The sequence below is a fragment of the Ruditapes philippinarum genome, unplaced genomic scaffold (assembly GCF_026571515.1).
Source record: "Ruditapes philippinarum isolate M1 unplaced genomic scaffold, ASM2657151v2 ctg326_1_1_1_1, whole genome shotgun sequence".
NCBI lineage: Eukaryota > Metazoa > Mollusca > Bivalvia > Venerida > Veneridae > Ruditapes > Ruditapes philippinarum.
In genome coordinates, this window is record NW_026864526.1 from 468,367 (window position 1) to 483,855 (window position 15,489).

The following is a 15,489-nucleotide window of genomic DNA, read 5'->3' on the forward strand; positions in this document are numbered from 1 at the left end:
AAAATACTGATTACTTTTAAATCTGAACTAATTCTTTATTGCAGTATTACAAAAGGTATAAAATTATATACATTAAAGGCCTACTATGCCACAGAAATGTTATCTATTTATTTCTCAAAAAACTTTCTTATTTTGGTATCTAATGTTGCAGTTTCCAAAAAAATATTCATTTGCCATATAGATGAACTACCTTTGCCTCTTTTACTCTGTTGATAGTTGGTATAACTATAGTGAATTGGTATTTTGTATGTAAGTCGAAATACTACTTTGTTTACATTTTGCTACTTTTAGGACACATTACTGCACATTCAATGTTACTTTCTTCAGCTGTCCAACATCTAACTTCCTCTAAATCCATTATTAAAACATTATTTAACACATGTTTGACATAACGAAAGAATAAAATAAATATGGATTTCTGAGGCATAATGATTGTGCCTTTAAAAAGTACATGTTTAAAATGATGGAAAGTAAAAATAAAACTTGGGATCAGTTGACTGCATTTACTTTTTAAATAGATCATCTTTTGTTGTTAGCTAAAAAAAAATTAATTTATTTTACCTAACAGCTTTCAAACTCTTTTATATTTTATTTTTGTTTCATTTTCTGTACATTTTCTATATACTTAATATTGTTCCATTGGTTAGGCTTACGGTTTTTCATCATTTTAGCTTAATTAAAGAGAATTTTGTGAATGTTTTTATTAATTTTCTATTTTTAGACCGGTAGAAGAACCGTCACTTGATCCGGAGCCTGACACATTCTTAAACGACAATGAGAACGATGACGAGTTCTCATATCCAGTAATTGGAAGTTGCCGAGCACTTTATCCGTTTGATGGTTTGTATTTTACACAAATTATTACCCCACAATTAAAGTATATTTTTTGGTTTTGGATTATGATTTACAGTTTATACTTGCATGGTCTCTTCATACTAATTTATTGTTATACGAAATACCTATTTCTTAAAACAAAATGGTGGTTAAATTAGTATGCTCAGTTAACTTTCAAGAGAGGCTCTTGTTGCCTTTTTAATAAGTTGTCGATCTTGAATGTCATAGGGCAAAGGTCAATTAAATCTTACCTATCATTTAAGGTCAAGGTTCTAGTAATTTTCTTAATGTAGATAAGTGTTCAAAAGTAAGGTTTTACAGAAATAGATTGGTCAAGAGATTGACCATGTAAATGAATATGAACCAATTAAGTGATTGAAATTATGTTATATACAGTTGATTTACTAGACTGAAAATTATTTTACCAAAGTAAATAAAGTGTTACAATTCTTTGCAAATATTGCAGTTATATTGGACAGAAAATGATTTCAAACATTATTAATATTTAAAATCAAGGTTCTATTAGTCATGCACATCTTTAAAGGTCAAGTTTCTTTTAATCATGTATCTTATCTGAGGTCAGAATTCTCTGTATCATCAAAGGTCAAGATTCTTTTAACCTTATACATATTATTAAAGGTCAAGGTTCTTTTAACCTTTTATATATCATTTTAGGCCAAGGTTCTTTTAATCATGTATATATCATTTAGGCCAAGGTTCTGTTAATCTTGTATATATCATTTTAGGCCAAGGTTCTTTTATCTTTTAATCTCTTATCATTTAAAGTAAAGGAATATCATTTAGGGCAAAACAATTTTTATCTTGTATTTCATTCTTATATTTACATGATAGCATTTTGCTCTGCTTTCTTATAGATTTAATGAGTTGCTTCAGAAAGCAATGTTTCTTTTAAAGTGATATTTGTATCATAAGTTTCAAACATCTTTAGCTCCAGACATCAATATTGTATCTATGTACTTGTTTTGAAGATGTTTTTTTTATTTATTTTTTGTCACTATAGCAACACCTGGAGGTATTTAACATTATATATATTTTAACACACAATACACACTTCTTCTCTTCTATGACATAAGATCTAGCTTCTTTGTTATAATGTCATTGTGACAAAATGATAAAAGCATGAAGAACTTTCAGTTATACTTATGACTGTGTCTCTTCCAAAGATAAAATGTTCTGTTAAGAAAGTAAAAGCGTTCTTATGGGTTTGTCTGTTCCAAAGATGTCTGTTAAGAAAGTAAAAGCCTTCTTATTGCTATGTCAGTTCCATAGATAAAATGATCAGTTAAGAAAGTGAAAGCATTCTTATGGCTATACCTCTTCCAAAGATAAAGTTATCTCTTAAAAAAGTAGTAGGGTACTTATGAATATGTCTGTTCTAAAGATAAAGTCTTCAGTTAAGAAAGTGAAAGCATTCTTATGGCTATGTTTGTTCCAAAGATGAAGTATTTAGTTAAGAAAGTAAAAGCGTTCTTATGAATATGTCTGTTCCAAAGATAAAGTCTTCAGTTAAGAAAGTGAAAGCATTCTTATGGCTATGTGCATGTGCCTTCCAAAGATAAAGTCTTCAGTTAAGAAAGTAAAAGCGTTGTTATGAATATGTCCCTTCAATAGGCTAATGTCATTTGTTAAGAAAGTGAAATCAGGATTCTTCCGGAAATTTCCCCTTCAATTTGTAATCTACAGTATTTTTGTTCATGGAATATATTCTGGTCTTATCCTTTCAAAAGACAAATAACACCATGAAGGTATCAGTATCTTTGGGTATGACCTCTCAAATGATAATGCTTTAATATTTTGGTTGGCTTCATCCTGACCTCTCAAAGACTGAAGTTTCATAAAGAGCTGATATTAACTATGTTATTATTGCAAAATACATGACAAAGATACCTTACTGTCAATGTAATTATTGTATCCTAGAAACTAGCAAGTCAAAATTATGTAAGATAAATTAATATGTAGCATGCAGTAAATGTATATTAAGATTTTTTATCAAATTCAAACAGCTTAGACTTCAAGTCTGAAATAGTTTACCTTTCATGGATGTTTTTATATTATCTTATGTGGTGGCATTTGCTCTGCTTTCATGAAGATTTAATAAGTTGCTTCAGAAAGCAATGTTTCTTTAAAGTAATATTTGAATCATAAGTTTCAAACAAATTTAACTCAAGACATCAAAATTGTATCTATGTACATGTTTTGAAGATGTTTTTTTTATTTATTTTTTGTTACTATAGCAACAGCTGGAGGTATATAACATTTTCTATATTGTAACACACAATACACACTTCTCCTCTATGACATAAGATCTGGCTTCTTTGTTATCATGTCCTATGACAAAATGATATAAGCATGAAGAACTTTCTGTTATACTACTGGCTATGTCTCTTCCAAAGATAGTCATCTGTTAAGAAAGTAAAAGCATTCTTATGGCTGTGTCTATTCCAAAGATGGTCTTAAGTCAAGAAAGTAAAAGTGTTCTTATGGCCATGTCTGTTCCAAAGATAGTCTTAAGTCAAGAAACTGGAAGCATTCTTATGGCCATGTCTGTTCCAAAGATAGTCTTAAATCAAGAAAGTAAAAGCATTCATATGGCCATGTCTGTTTCAAAGATAGTCTTAAGTGAAGAAAGTAAAAGCATTCATATGGCCATGTCTGTTTCAAAGATAGTCTTAAGTCAAGAAAGTAAAAGCATTCTTATGGCCATGTCTGTTTCAAAGATAGTCTTAAGTCAAGAAAGTAAAAGCATTCTTATGGCCATGTCTGTTTCAAAGATAGTCTTAAGTCAAGAAAGTAAAAGCATTCTTATGGCCATGTCTGTTTCAAAGATAGTCTTAAGTTAAGAAAGTAAAATCATTCTTATGGCCATGTCTGTTTCAAAGATAGTCTTTACACTTAAGTCAAGAAAGTAAAAGTATTCTTATGGCCATGTCTGTTATCAAAGGTAATCTTAAGTCAAGAAAGTAAAAGCATTCTTATGGCCATGTCTGTTCCAAAAATAGTCTTAAGTCAAGAAAGTAAAAGCATTCTTTTGGCCATGTCTGTTTCAAAGATAGTCTTAAGTCAAGAAAATAAAAGCATTCATATGGCCATGTCTGTTTCAAAGATAGTCTTTACTCTTAAGTCAAGAAAGTAAAAGCATTCTTATGGCCATGTCTGTTTCAAAGGTAGTCTTATGTCAAGAAAGTAAAAGCATTCTAATGGCCATGTCTGTTCCAAAAATACTTTTAAGTCAAGAAACTGGAAGCATTCTTATGGCTATGTCTGTTCCAAAGATAGTCTTAAGTCATGAAAGAAAAAGCATTCTTTTGGCCATGTCTGTTTCAAAGATAGTCTTTACTCTTAAGTCAAGAAAGTAAAAGCATTCTTATGGCTGTGTCTATTCCAAAGATGGTCTTAAGTCAAGAAAGTCAAAGCATTCTTATGGCCATGTCTGTTCCAAAGATAGTCTTAAGTCAAGAAACTGGAAGCATTCTTATGGCCATGTCTGTTCCAAAGACAAAGTCATCTGTTAAGAAAATAAAACCTCTCTTTTAGCTATATCTCTACAATAGGATAATGTTGTTCTTTTAGAAAGTGAAATCAGCATTTTTCTGGAAATTTCCCCTCAAATTTGTAATTTACAGTATTTTTGATCATGTTTTTTTTCCTTTTCAAAAGATGAAGTTAATCTGTATTTAGACTCGGACCTATCAAATAATTAGTGAATCACAAAGGAAGCAAAATATTTGTTGTGTTGGTTTTCTCCTGACCTCTCAAAAGATAAACTAAGATCAATCATAAAGAGCTGATCACTATTGTTAATGTTATTATTGCCAAACAAAGATACCTTACTGTCAATGTAATTATTGTATCCTAGAAACTAGCAAGTCAAAATTATGTAAGATAAATTAATATGTAGCATGCAGTTAATGTATACTAAGATTTTTTATCCATCAATAGCTTTGAATTCAAACAGCTTAGACCTCAAGTCTCAAACATGTTATATTCCATAATCTCCCTTTGAGGAAATATTTGATAGAATTTGTATACCTTCCATGGAAATTGTATGTTTACCTGCCATGGAAATTGTATGTTTACCTTTCATTTAAAATGTATCATCTCCCAATGAATTTCATTTTCAACAGGATTGTTGTAGATTTGAATATTTTATCTGTAGACTATTGATGGATTGAAAATCTTCAGCTTTTGTATAAGGTAGAATAAGCTAATAAATTTTCTTAAAAAAAATGTAAAAAAAATATAAAGATGCAGTTATTTGCTTCTGTAGCATTTACCTATTTGATATCTGAAACTGCAAAGTAATTTCTATAAAGGATTTTAATGTAGATATGTTATAAAAGATGGGGAGAAAATGATAAAAGGCAGCTTAGCACAGGTATTTGTATAGCTAAGTGCACTTTTTTTAAACAAGAGGCTTTTTAACACAGCTTTTTAGGCAGAATTAATTTATATCGAATAAAGTATAATAAAAGAGAACAGTCACAGAAAAAATCAGCTAATGGCAAGAAAGTGATGTACTGGAAGTACTGTACTGGAATTTTTTTTATCAGGAAGAACTATACTATAAGTACTGTTCTAGAAGTATTTTCCTGGAAGTACTGTACTAAAGGTACCAAACTGGAAGTTCTGTACAAAAAGTATTGTTCAGTATTTTACTTGAAGTACTGTAAAATAAGTAAAGGTATTTAACTTGCGGATGCGCAGGCTGATCTGGATCCATGCTGGCCGGAAACGCTCTATGTTGGTTTTGTCGTGACGCGGCTCAAATAATTGTAAAAATAGTAGACAGAAATTAATAAAAAAATGTTTATTTTGGGTTAAGTTATGGGTTGTTTTGGAAAATGACTTGAGCCAGGTTTAGTACAGCTGTCATAAGTAAGCAAGCCATTTATTTGAACTGTACTAACAGTTAAATTTGCAAATAAAGCTATAAAAATGGAACAGTAAAATAGTGTCCTACATTAAATACTCTATAATTATACATGTGTATTATTTGAACAATTGCATGAGAAGAGTCAATGTTCTGTTCTTTATAAAAATTGAACTCACAACTTGCACATGTGCTGTGATAAATTGATGCTATATTTATTTCACTGTGTCCTATACAATAATTACTTCCCTTTCACTCTTATTGAATGAACGTTTATTTTACTGATCATGGGTGCCTTGTAGAGGCTTATTGAGCGAAGCATAAAGAAAGCATTTGTGTGATTCAGATCTGCTAGCTTAGCTCAATAGAAAGAGCATTGGATTGAGGTCGCTGGTTCGATCCTCGGGCATGGCGTCATTGAGTCTAATGGTCATTTGTCTCTTACCACCAATTCAGAAATCTTGTGGGATGAGTAGCCGGGTCACTTGTGGGCAAATTGGTTATTGGTTAGTTATCCAGGTGAATCAACAGCAGAGATGTGTGACCAAATGTGTTTAAATCAATGTAAAAACCAGAAAGAAAAAAAAAAGTGAAAACAAAAAATGCCAAATTTGAAGAATGACATTTAGCTCAGCTATTACAAAATTTCCGTTATTTGTTATTTTCCAATGACATCAATACATGGTAATAGCATAGTAATATTTGTGATTTATGTGCCTAACATTCTTCATGTTTTAGTTTTAATTCTTTTACAGTAGTAGAAGATAAAAAGTTATTATTTATGCATGGAAAAAATATGTGTCAAAAATAGCAGATAGGAGAACCTTTGGTTCTTTATGTCAAATAGAAATAAAGGTGTACTGTTTAAAAAAAGTTTAATTATAAAATTATAGGTATGTAAATATGGGTTGTATGAGATTTTTATACATTATATTGTATATATTTTTACAGCAATCAATGAAGGATCTGTGAGCATGCAGGAGAATGAAGAAATGTGGGTGCTAGAGCAAGACCAGGGTGATGGCTGGACTCGTGTTCGCAAAAATGACAACTCAGAGGGATTCGTACCCACGTCATACGTGCAGTGTCACTACTATGACCAGGACGCTGTCTAGCGGTCCCGCTAGAGGGTAGCATGTAGAAATAGAGCGGGGCGTTACTGAGATACAGACCAGTTTATCAAAAAGGAATGTGGAATATTTCACACACATAGAAGTTGTGTAGATTCTCAAACTTTACAGATGTATTATCTTTGTACAGCATGGTATACTCAAAACAAACATAACATTTTGATGAAAAAGTTCCCCTTTACGTTAAGATGTATGGGAATAACCTTCTTTGATACTAAATGTTAAAAGGAATAGACAGGAATTGAATGAGAAAGCATTACCGGCATGGTGAAGTGCCGTTTGCTACAAGAGATTGGGAAAGCAGGGAGAGATTTTTTCACCAAATTTGAGTCAGTCTAAGAACGCTCAGTACGGGCCAAAACTTTTGTTTATGTTTAACCAAATTTCTTTTTTGTTGATGACTGTACAGGATTGTGTTGAGCTAAACCGTTATGTATATAATTATGTTCTGTAACAGACTATAGAGTGTACCTCGTTACGTAAACGGGATATTTATCCAGATATATATTATACTGGGTACTGAAAACCACGAAAATACCGTTATAAAAATGAAACCAACAAATCTGCCTCTTCCTTAATTTGCCATTTTAAGGATGCAGCAAACTAGACGATCTTTTTTTGTTCCTTGTCAAAAGATAATTCTCAGAGATTTTGATTTGACTGTGCAACTTCGTGTTTTGTTTTGTTTCTTATCAATTTCAGTGTCTTATTTATGCAAATTGAGTTGAGTTTTTTTTTTAATGTGTAAAATGTGTTTTAAACAAATTTTTTGGATTCAGTGTAAAACAATTTAAAATGAATACAGGATATAGTTACAGTTGTTTTGTACAAAATATGCAATTCGATTTGTCAGACACAAGTTGAATATGTTACAGATTCATAGTCTGTCGTTAATACATGCAGACTGTTTTTAATTGTCTGGTATTTGGTAGAAATTGACAAAACAGACTGTGAATCAATAAATAGATGGGCTGTGTTCATTTATTACTGGTCTGTGTTGCTGAAATTTCCAAAATTTGGACTGTATTTAAAAATAATATGAATAACCAGTCTATTTCCTGTTTGCATACACAGTCTATGAAATGTTTCGATGTATGGTGCTGAATAAATTTGCAATGTGCTTCAGAAGGAAATACTGCTGTTAATGCCACATTTGTTGTAGGACTTGGGTACATGTATTAGCATGTTTTGCTGTTAAGAAATTATTATTTACTACAATAATATTGCATAATTGATTATCAGTAAAATTTTTAAAATGAAAAAAAATTTTTTTTAATAAAAAACAAACCAAAACAGACTATAATAGTTTCATTATTTGTTATTGAAAAGCAATGCCAGTAATTAATTTCCTGACTTTTTTTCCAATTATGTAATTGATGATATTTGATATAATTTGTGAAAAAAATTAGAAAAGAATATTATCATATTTTAACATTTTTTGGGGGGATTGAAATATCAATAGCATCGTACACATCTGCAGTTCTGAATTATATCCCTTTATTTAAAGAAAAAGATAGAGAAAATACAATAAATTAGTCGGAGATTCACTATGTCATTTATGGTATTATCATTTGGGTCATTAAGAGTAAGTTTTAATAAGTTTTGATTTCCTGTTAAAAGTGTTTTTGTTTTTTTAACTCTCGAAACGTCTTACCCCAGGGTATCTTATGATTTGCCATATTTAAAGCATTTGGCTATAAGGATTGCTATTATTTGTTCATTTTCACCTTCCAGAATCAAAATTTAAGTTTAGAAATGATATTGCTCTTTTTTATATTGCTGTATGAAGCTGTTTGATTTCGATCATTTATTACTCATGCCACATAATACCATTTGTTGATGCATTACCTGAAATTGTTCAGGTAATCATACATGTGTTATTAAAAAGTAATTATATCTCCATTGATGATGATGATCCTTTGCATTTGAATTTATGACAAATATTGCCTTACTAATGTAGATAACACTTTTTTATTTAAAAAAAAAATGAAATATTTAAGTGAAAATTAAAAGAATATTTTTTTTTGCAAATGGTGTATCTCTAAAAAAAGGGAGGTTAAAAATCTATATTTACTTCCCTTTGATACATTGCAAATGGTGAGTCACTAGGAAAGGGGGGGGGGTAATCAATGTGTAGATAGGTTAATTAGTATAAGCAATGCTGATAATTAAAACCATTATTGTAGATTATGTTTTAAAATCCTCTGTTATATGTACTGTGCAATACATGTAGAATGTTTTTTTTGTTTTTAAAAGATTTTTTTCTTCATGTTTTGTTGTAAAAATATAGGTCAGGGCATCTAATCTGTAAAGGTACAGACTGATTTTTCTTTTTTGTTTTAGAAAAAGGTTTCTTTTTGTATCAGGTCAGCCTACAATTATCATGTGTGAATAAAATTTGTAAATTTTCTGTTTATTATGTACCCTGAAGAAGGCTGTTTGGCCAAAACGTTGGTATATTAAAGGGAATTATAGAATATGCAGTTTTTGCTTTTTATACTTTCTGTTTATTTGTACAAGTACACTATATGTATTTGTATGTGCTAATTAAAGAAGTATAGAACAAATGTACATTGTTTAATTGAAATTTATATTTTCTGAATGAATAAAGGTTTATATTTATTTTAGCATAAACTAAATTCTTACACAGAAGAATGGCTAAATGTGTCTTTAATGTTCAGTCATTTACAATTAAAAAGTAATTATAATTGAAATGTGGTCTCAGATTCAATAAATTTACTGTATAGATGACGGCCGTCAGTTACAGGTTCTTCTGTATGTGGTTTTAAGGTGGCCGTTTGTAAAGGTTTGATAATATAATAAGGACATATAATAATTAGTGATTAGTTAATTGGATATAAAATTTTTAAGTCATGCATACACATTTTAATAAGCAAGTTACATAATACTTTTCATTTTTTAGTTTATTTCAAAAAAAACTATATATATATTATTTTTTTTTTTTTTTACTTTGTAGTCATCACTTAATAAGTTCATTATTAAATCTATATAGTTTGTATTTTTTGCATTATTTTGTAATATGTATAGTATGAAATCCAAAGAAAACATAAACCCTCCCTTTCTTTCTTGTTTACCAATGGTCTAGTCTCACTAATGGGCTAGCCTCCCCAATGGTCTAGACTCATCAATAGTCAAGCCTTACCAATGGTTTTGACTCAATAAAAGTCTAGCCTTACCAATGGTTTAATCTAATAAACAGTCTAACCTTACCAATGGATTAGCCTCACTAATAATCTAGCCTTACCAATGGTCTAGACTCCTGAATAGTCAAGCCTTACCAATGGTTTAGACTCACTAATAAGATAGCCTTACCAATGGTCAAGCCTCACCCATGGTGTAGAGGACCAATATTGGTGTTGAATTTTGTTTATAGTCTAGGGGTGAGCATAGAATTGATTAATTTCTGCATGATTACATACATGTAGTTTATTATAACAACAGATAAAAAAATGTGATGAAGGAAATGTTGCCTTTAATTCTGAAAACAAATATGCTTAGGATAAATGGATTTAAATGACATTTTCCTAAAGGTGACCTTGTAGAAATTTTTATTACTTGATGGCAATTGATTTTGTTTATATTTTTCTCTGTTCTTGAAATGGTCTTGTATAGTATACAAAATTGAGTAGAACTTTTTTGTATGTGTCTACAAAAAAGGTTATTATTATATGTTCAAAATTGTATAAAGTTTTGTCTGTACATTAGATTGGTGCAATTCAATGTTAGTATTTGAAAGTAATGTTTCTTAAATTGTGTAACTTGTCAACTTTTGTACAAAGAAAATGCGTCCTTTTTAACAAAACCGTTTTTGTATATATTTTGTATGTAATGTTTTTGATAATTGAGCTGTGTCACGACAAAACCAACATGGTGCGTTTGCGACCAGCATGGATCCAGACCAGCCTGCGCATCCGCGCAGTCTGATCAGGATCCGTGCTGTTCGCTAACCAACTCTATTACAAGTAGAGGAACTGATAGCGAACAGCATGGATCCTGATCAGACTGCGCGGATGCACAGGCTGGTCTGGATCCATGCTGGACGCAAACCCATTATGTTGGTTTTGTCGTGACGCGGCTCAATTATGTTTTGAAAACCGATTCTGATAATAAGCCAATGAATGATTGATAATCCATTTATTGGGAGGAAAAGATATTATGTAAAAGAAAAAAAATTAAATTTTGAATTAAAAGAAGGAAAATGTTTAAACAGAAAAAAAAAAAATGATTTTAAAGAATTTTTTTTCTTGAAATTTATTTATTCTATTGATTGTGTTGGAAACTAAGACTGATTATTTAGTCATTGTGCAAAACAACAACAACAACACATTTAGCAACACATTAAGCTACTTAATGCAATTTGTTCCATGAAAAGAGTTTTCCTATAAAGTTTTTTTTTTTCTGTACAATTCCGACTTCTTTAACATTTTTTTTTATTATTTAATTTTCAATAAGTTCTTTCTTTATAAATTGGCCTAAGAATTCTTCTACTGCTTGGTAATGAAATATATGCTGAGTCATACATGTGAACTTTTTTTGATGATCAAGTGGGAGGTTTTTCTTCAAAAAGAGGGAGATTTAAGAATTTGCAATAAATAAAGAAGGAAGTTCTGACATTAAAAATAGGTAGATTTGTTAAATTTGTGAAAATACCCCTTATTTCAAAAAAAAAATCTTTGAAAATATGACTGCAGAAATAGGGAGTCTCCCGCTAAAAGTGGGAGAGTTCACATGTATGCTGAGTTTAGAAAGATCATTTTAGTCGTATCTACTTACCGTCACATCATCGTCTTGTCAGATTTTAAAAATTTCATTGACCACCACTTGCTAAGCATCGGCTGTAAACCATTCGTACAAATTCGTCCATAAACAATATCAGTGGTATCGAGTCTGTAACATTTTTCAAATTTGCCGTTTTGAGCGTTCTTTAGGGATTCTGTGTTGCTCCATTTTGTCACTTCGCTTTAAGGAGGCAGTGTTACACAGATGCAAAGTCTTAATGTAAATAAGGTTAAGTTGCTGTTAAAGGCCAGTGTTCTAATAAATACTGATTATGTTACATAGATATGTTAAATTTTGGAGATAAAATAGTGCTTTTATACCATAAAGTTTAATACAGTAGTGGATATTTTCATCCATTACAAGGACATTTTTTCTCTCGATACAACTCTTATAACAGTTTAACCATTTGACTGCTAGGGGAAGCAGTATTGACTTTCCTCTTCCAGCAATGTAGAGCAAGGCTTTACTGTTCTGTACTTAAATATAGTAATCTTAAACAGTGAAAGATATCAGTTATCTCTCACTGTTGAACTCTAGGGCTTATCGTTTAGCATATATTATGATATTTGATTTTCAGTATTAGAATTATCAAGATTAAATCGGGTATAATAAAAGGCTTGGCATTATTATACCCCCAAAAACGAAGTTTGGGGGGGTATATAGGAGTCACCCGGTGGTCGGTCGGTCGGTCGGGCGGTCGGTCGGTCGGTCGGTCGGTCCAGACGTCCGTTGCATTTTCCTTGTCCGGAGCATAACTTGAAAACTAATGGTTGGAATTCAATATAACTACATACAATGGTCAAGCACATTGAGAGGAAGTGCAGTGCACAAGAACCATAACTCTATCTTGACTAATTACAGAGTTATTGCCCTTTGTTACTTTTCCTTGTCCGGGGCATAACTTTAAAACTACTGGTTGGAATTCAAAACAACTTCATACAATTGTCAAACACAATAAGGGGAAGTGCAGTGCACAAGAACCATAACTCTATCTAAAGTAATTACAGAGTAATTGCCCTTTGTTGCTTTTCCATTGCTTTTTTTTTTGTCTGTTGCATTTTCCTTGTCCGGAGCATAACTTAAAGACTAATGGTTGGAATTCAATATAACTACATACAATGGTCAAGCACATTGAGAGGAAGTGCAGTGCGTAAGAAACATAACTCTATCTTGACTAATTACAGAGTTATTGCCCTTTGTTACTTTTCCTTGTCCGTGGCATAACTTGAAAACTACTGGTTGGAATTCAAAACAACTTCATACAATTGTCAAACACAATAAGGGGAAGTGCAGTGCACAAGAACCATAACTCTATCTAAAGTAATTACAGAGTTATTGCCCTTTGTTGCTTTTCCATTGCCTTCTTTTTTTTGTCCGGACCATAACTTGAAGACTAATGGTTGGAATTCAATATAACTACATACAATGGTCAAGCACATTGAGAGGAAGTGCAGTGCATAAGAACCATAACTCTATCTAAAGTAATTACAGAGTTATTGCCCTTTATTACTTTTCCATTGCTTTCTTTTGTCCGGACCATAACTTGAAGACTAATTGTTGCAATTCATTATAACTTCATACAATGGTCCAGCACATTGAGAGGAAGTGCAGTGCACAAGAACCATAACTCCATTTTGACAAAATACAGAGTTACTGCCCTTTGATACTTTTCCTTGTCCGGAGCATAACTTAAAACGTACTGGTTGGAATTCAAAACAACTTCATACAATGGTCAAGCACAATAAGAGGAAGTGCAGTGCACAAGAACTATAACTCTATCTTCAGTATTTATAGAGTTATTGCCCTTTGTTCTTTTTCTTTGTCTTTCTGGACTTATTACAGAGTAATTCAATTAAACTTCATCAATGGCCAACCACATTGAAAGGAAATGCAACATACATGAACCACAATTATCTTTAATTGCCCACAACCATAACTCTATGTTTCAATTCTATTACAAGGTATTCTGTTACTAGTAACATCCTCATTTCCGAAGCAGACTTGTGGGGGTATTAATCACATTTAGTGATAGTTCTAGTTTCTATTTAATGTAATACATCATAGAATAGTTGAAAAACTTTAGTACTGTGTTAATCCAGTAAAACAAAAGTTGAAAACTTGCGTCTGTGTAAATCCAGTATACAAAAGTTGAAACCTTTTTATATTGTAGAAGTAAAGGCTATTCAAGTTTTAATTGTAGATAACTTGCCATTGATAATTTTTCATTCAGCTTTGTCTTTGATATACCAACTTTCAAAACCTTACCTTGTAAAATATAATCTTGCCTATAGGGGTATTTTTTCCCATCAACAGATTGTTTTGTTTTTCTCCTTGCAGGGTGTTTTATAACCTCTAAAACCTCATGGCTCAATGACCCATCATTCAAATTTTCAAAATGTCAATCTTGAATTTTCAAAATTTTGAATTATGATTTTTTTCAAGACTCTATCTTGAATTTTCAGAACTTGAACTTTGACTTTCCAAAATCAAACTTGAATTTTCAAAATTTGAACTATTATTTTTCAAGAGTCAAACTTGAATTTTTCTAGGGTTAACTCTCTGAGAGCCAATTTTTATCATAACTAATATTTCAGACCAGGGCATAATATTATAATCTTTTCATCCATTTTAATTCCACTACTGTATTATATTGTCTTTGAATGTTGTGAAGTAATTTTTTTTACATATCTCAATGTGCAAAGTCATGTAAGTTTTTAGCTTACAATTTGGTATTTATTTCTTCTTTGCAAAATGTCAGCAAACAAATTATTTTACATATCATGCACCAAATAATTTATTCATATATATATATATATCATGATGATGGAAAAAAAAAGAAAAAAAAGAGAACATAACCATGACGAAGAACAAAACACCCTGCAAGGCAAGTTGATATACTGGTTAGACTCACAGGGTTTGGTAAATTCTTTAACAATTATGTTGAAGGAAATATTTTTATGTTATGGCTATTTGCAAATTGTTCACATGTATTAGAACTACAGTGAAATCTTGATATTGATATTTTTCAATAACATTTTCTTAGGGTTTATAAACAAATTGTAGAAGTTTGTATGCCCGATCTTGGCCCGGAAAAATCTTGCGTAAGTTTTTAAGAAAATAGAAATGATCTGTTGATGATGTGAAGAACCTTTAAGCCATTTAGTCAACAATCTAAGCCTCGTAAAAACCACTTATTTATTTTTCATTAGTCAACACTTATTTCATATTATTATAATTATTATTTCACCAATGTTTTTATATAAACAAACTCATTTTTTTTATAAAGGTCTGTTAATATATATATAATTTATACTGTACTTTTACTGGACACCAGTAAATGTTTTTTATAATTTTTTTTGATGGAAATGTAGTCAAAACATTGTATATAGATACAGCACCTATTATATATAACAGTGACGTGTGGACTGTAGAATAAACATAGAATTATAGAGAATAGAAAAATTATTTACATAGAAACGAGACATTCTAAAAGTTCTGATGAAAGAATTGAAATAAATAAATATTCAATTAAATATTCAATTTCATAATCCATTCAGTATATATGAATTAATGCAGGGAAGGGCACCCGAGGTATTCCTCCACCAGTAAAGCTGGAAAATTGCCATACGACCTATATAGTGTTGGTGCAAGGTAAAACCCAACCAACTAAATCCGAGAGAGATAAGTGAATTAGCGAGGGGGGGGGGGGGCTGGTGTGGCAAATTTGTCACTTTAACTCTTAAATGCTTTCAGAATTACAGTCAAACCAGTGTTAAAGACCACTCCTGAATAATGAAAACCCTGCTAAATAAGGTCACTTTTTGATAACCCTTC

The 15,489-nt window shown here is 31.0% G+C and overlaps 1 protein-coding gene across 7 annotated transcripts in view; it reads left to right on the top strand.

The window, feature by feature from the left end:
- Positions 1–14,915, top strand: part of LOC132725935 (cdc42-interacting protein 4 homolog) — a 64,874-nt gene extending 49,959 nt beyond the window's left edge. For 5 of the 7 annotated variants that reach the window (XM_060711158.1, XM_060711153.1, XM_060711152.1 and 2 more), the window contains 2 exons: positions 722–840; positions 6,677–14,915. In XM_060711158.1, the coding sequence (XP_060567141.1) occupies positions 722–840; positions 6,677–6,840 (283 nt within the window). In that variant the 3' untranslated portion in view covers positions 6,841–14,915. Of the gene's footprint in view, positions 1–721; positions 841–1,855; positions 2,059–6,676 lie in introns of those variants that run through there. The other 2 variants (XM_060711155.1, XM_060711156.1) reach the window with 2 other exon arrangements.
- Positions 14,916–15,489: the final 574 nt, after the last annotated feature.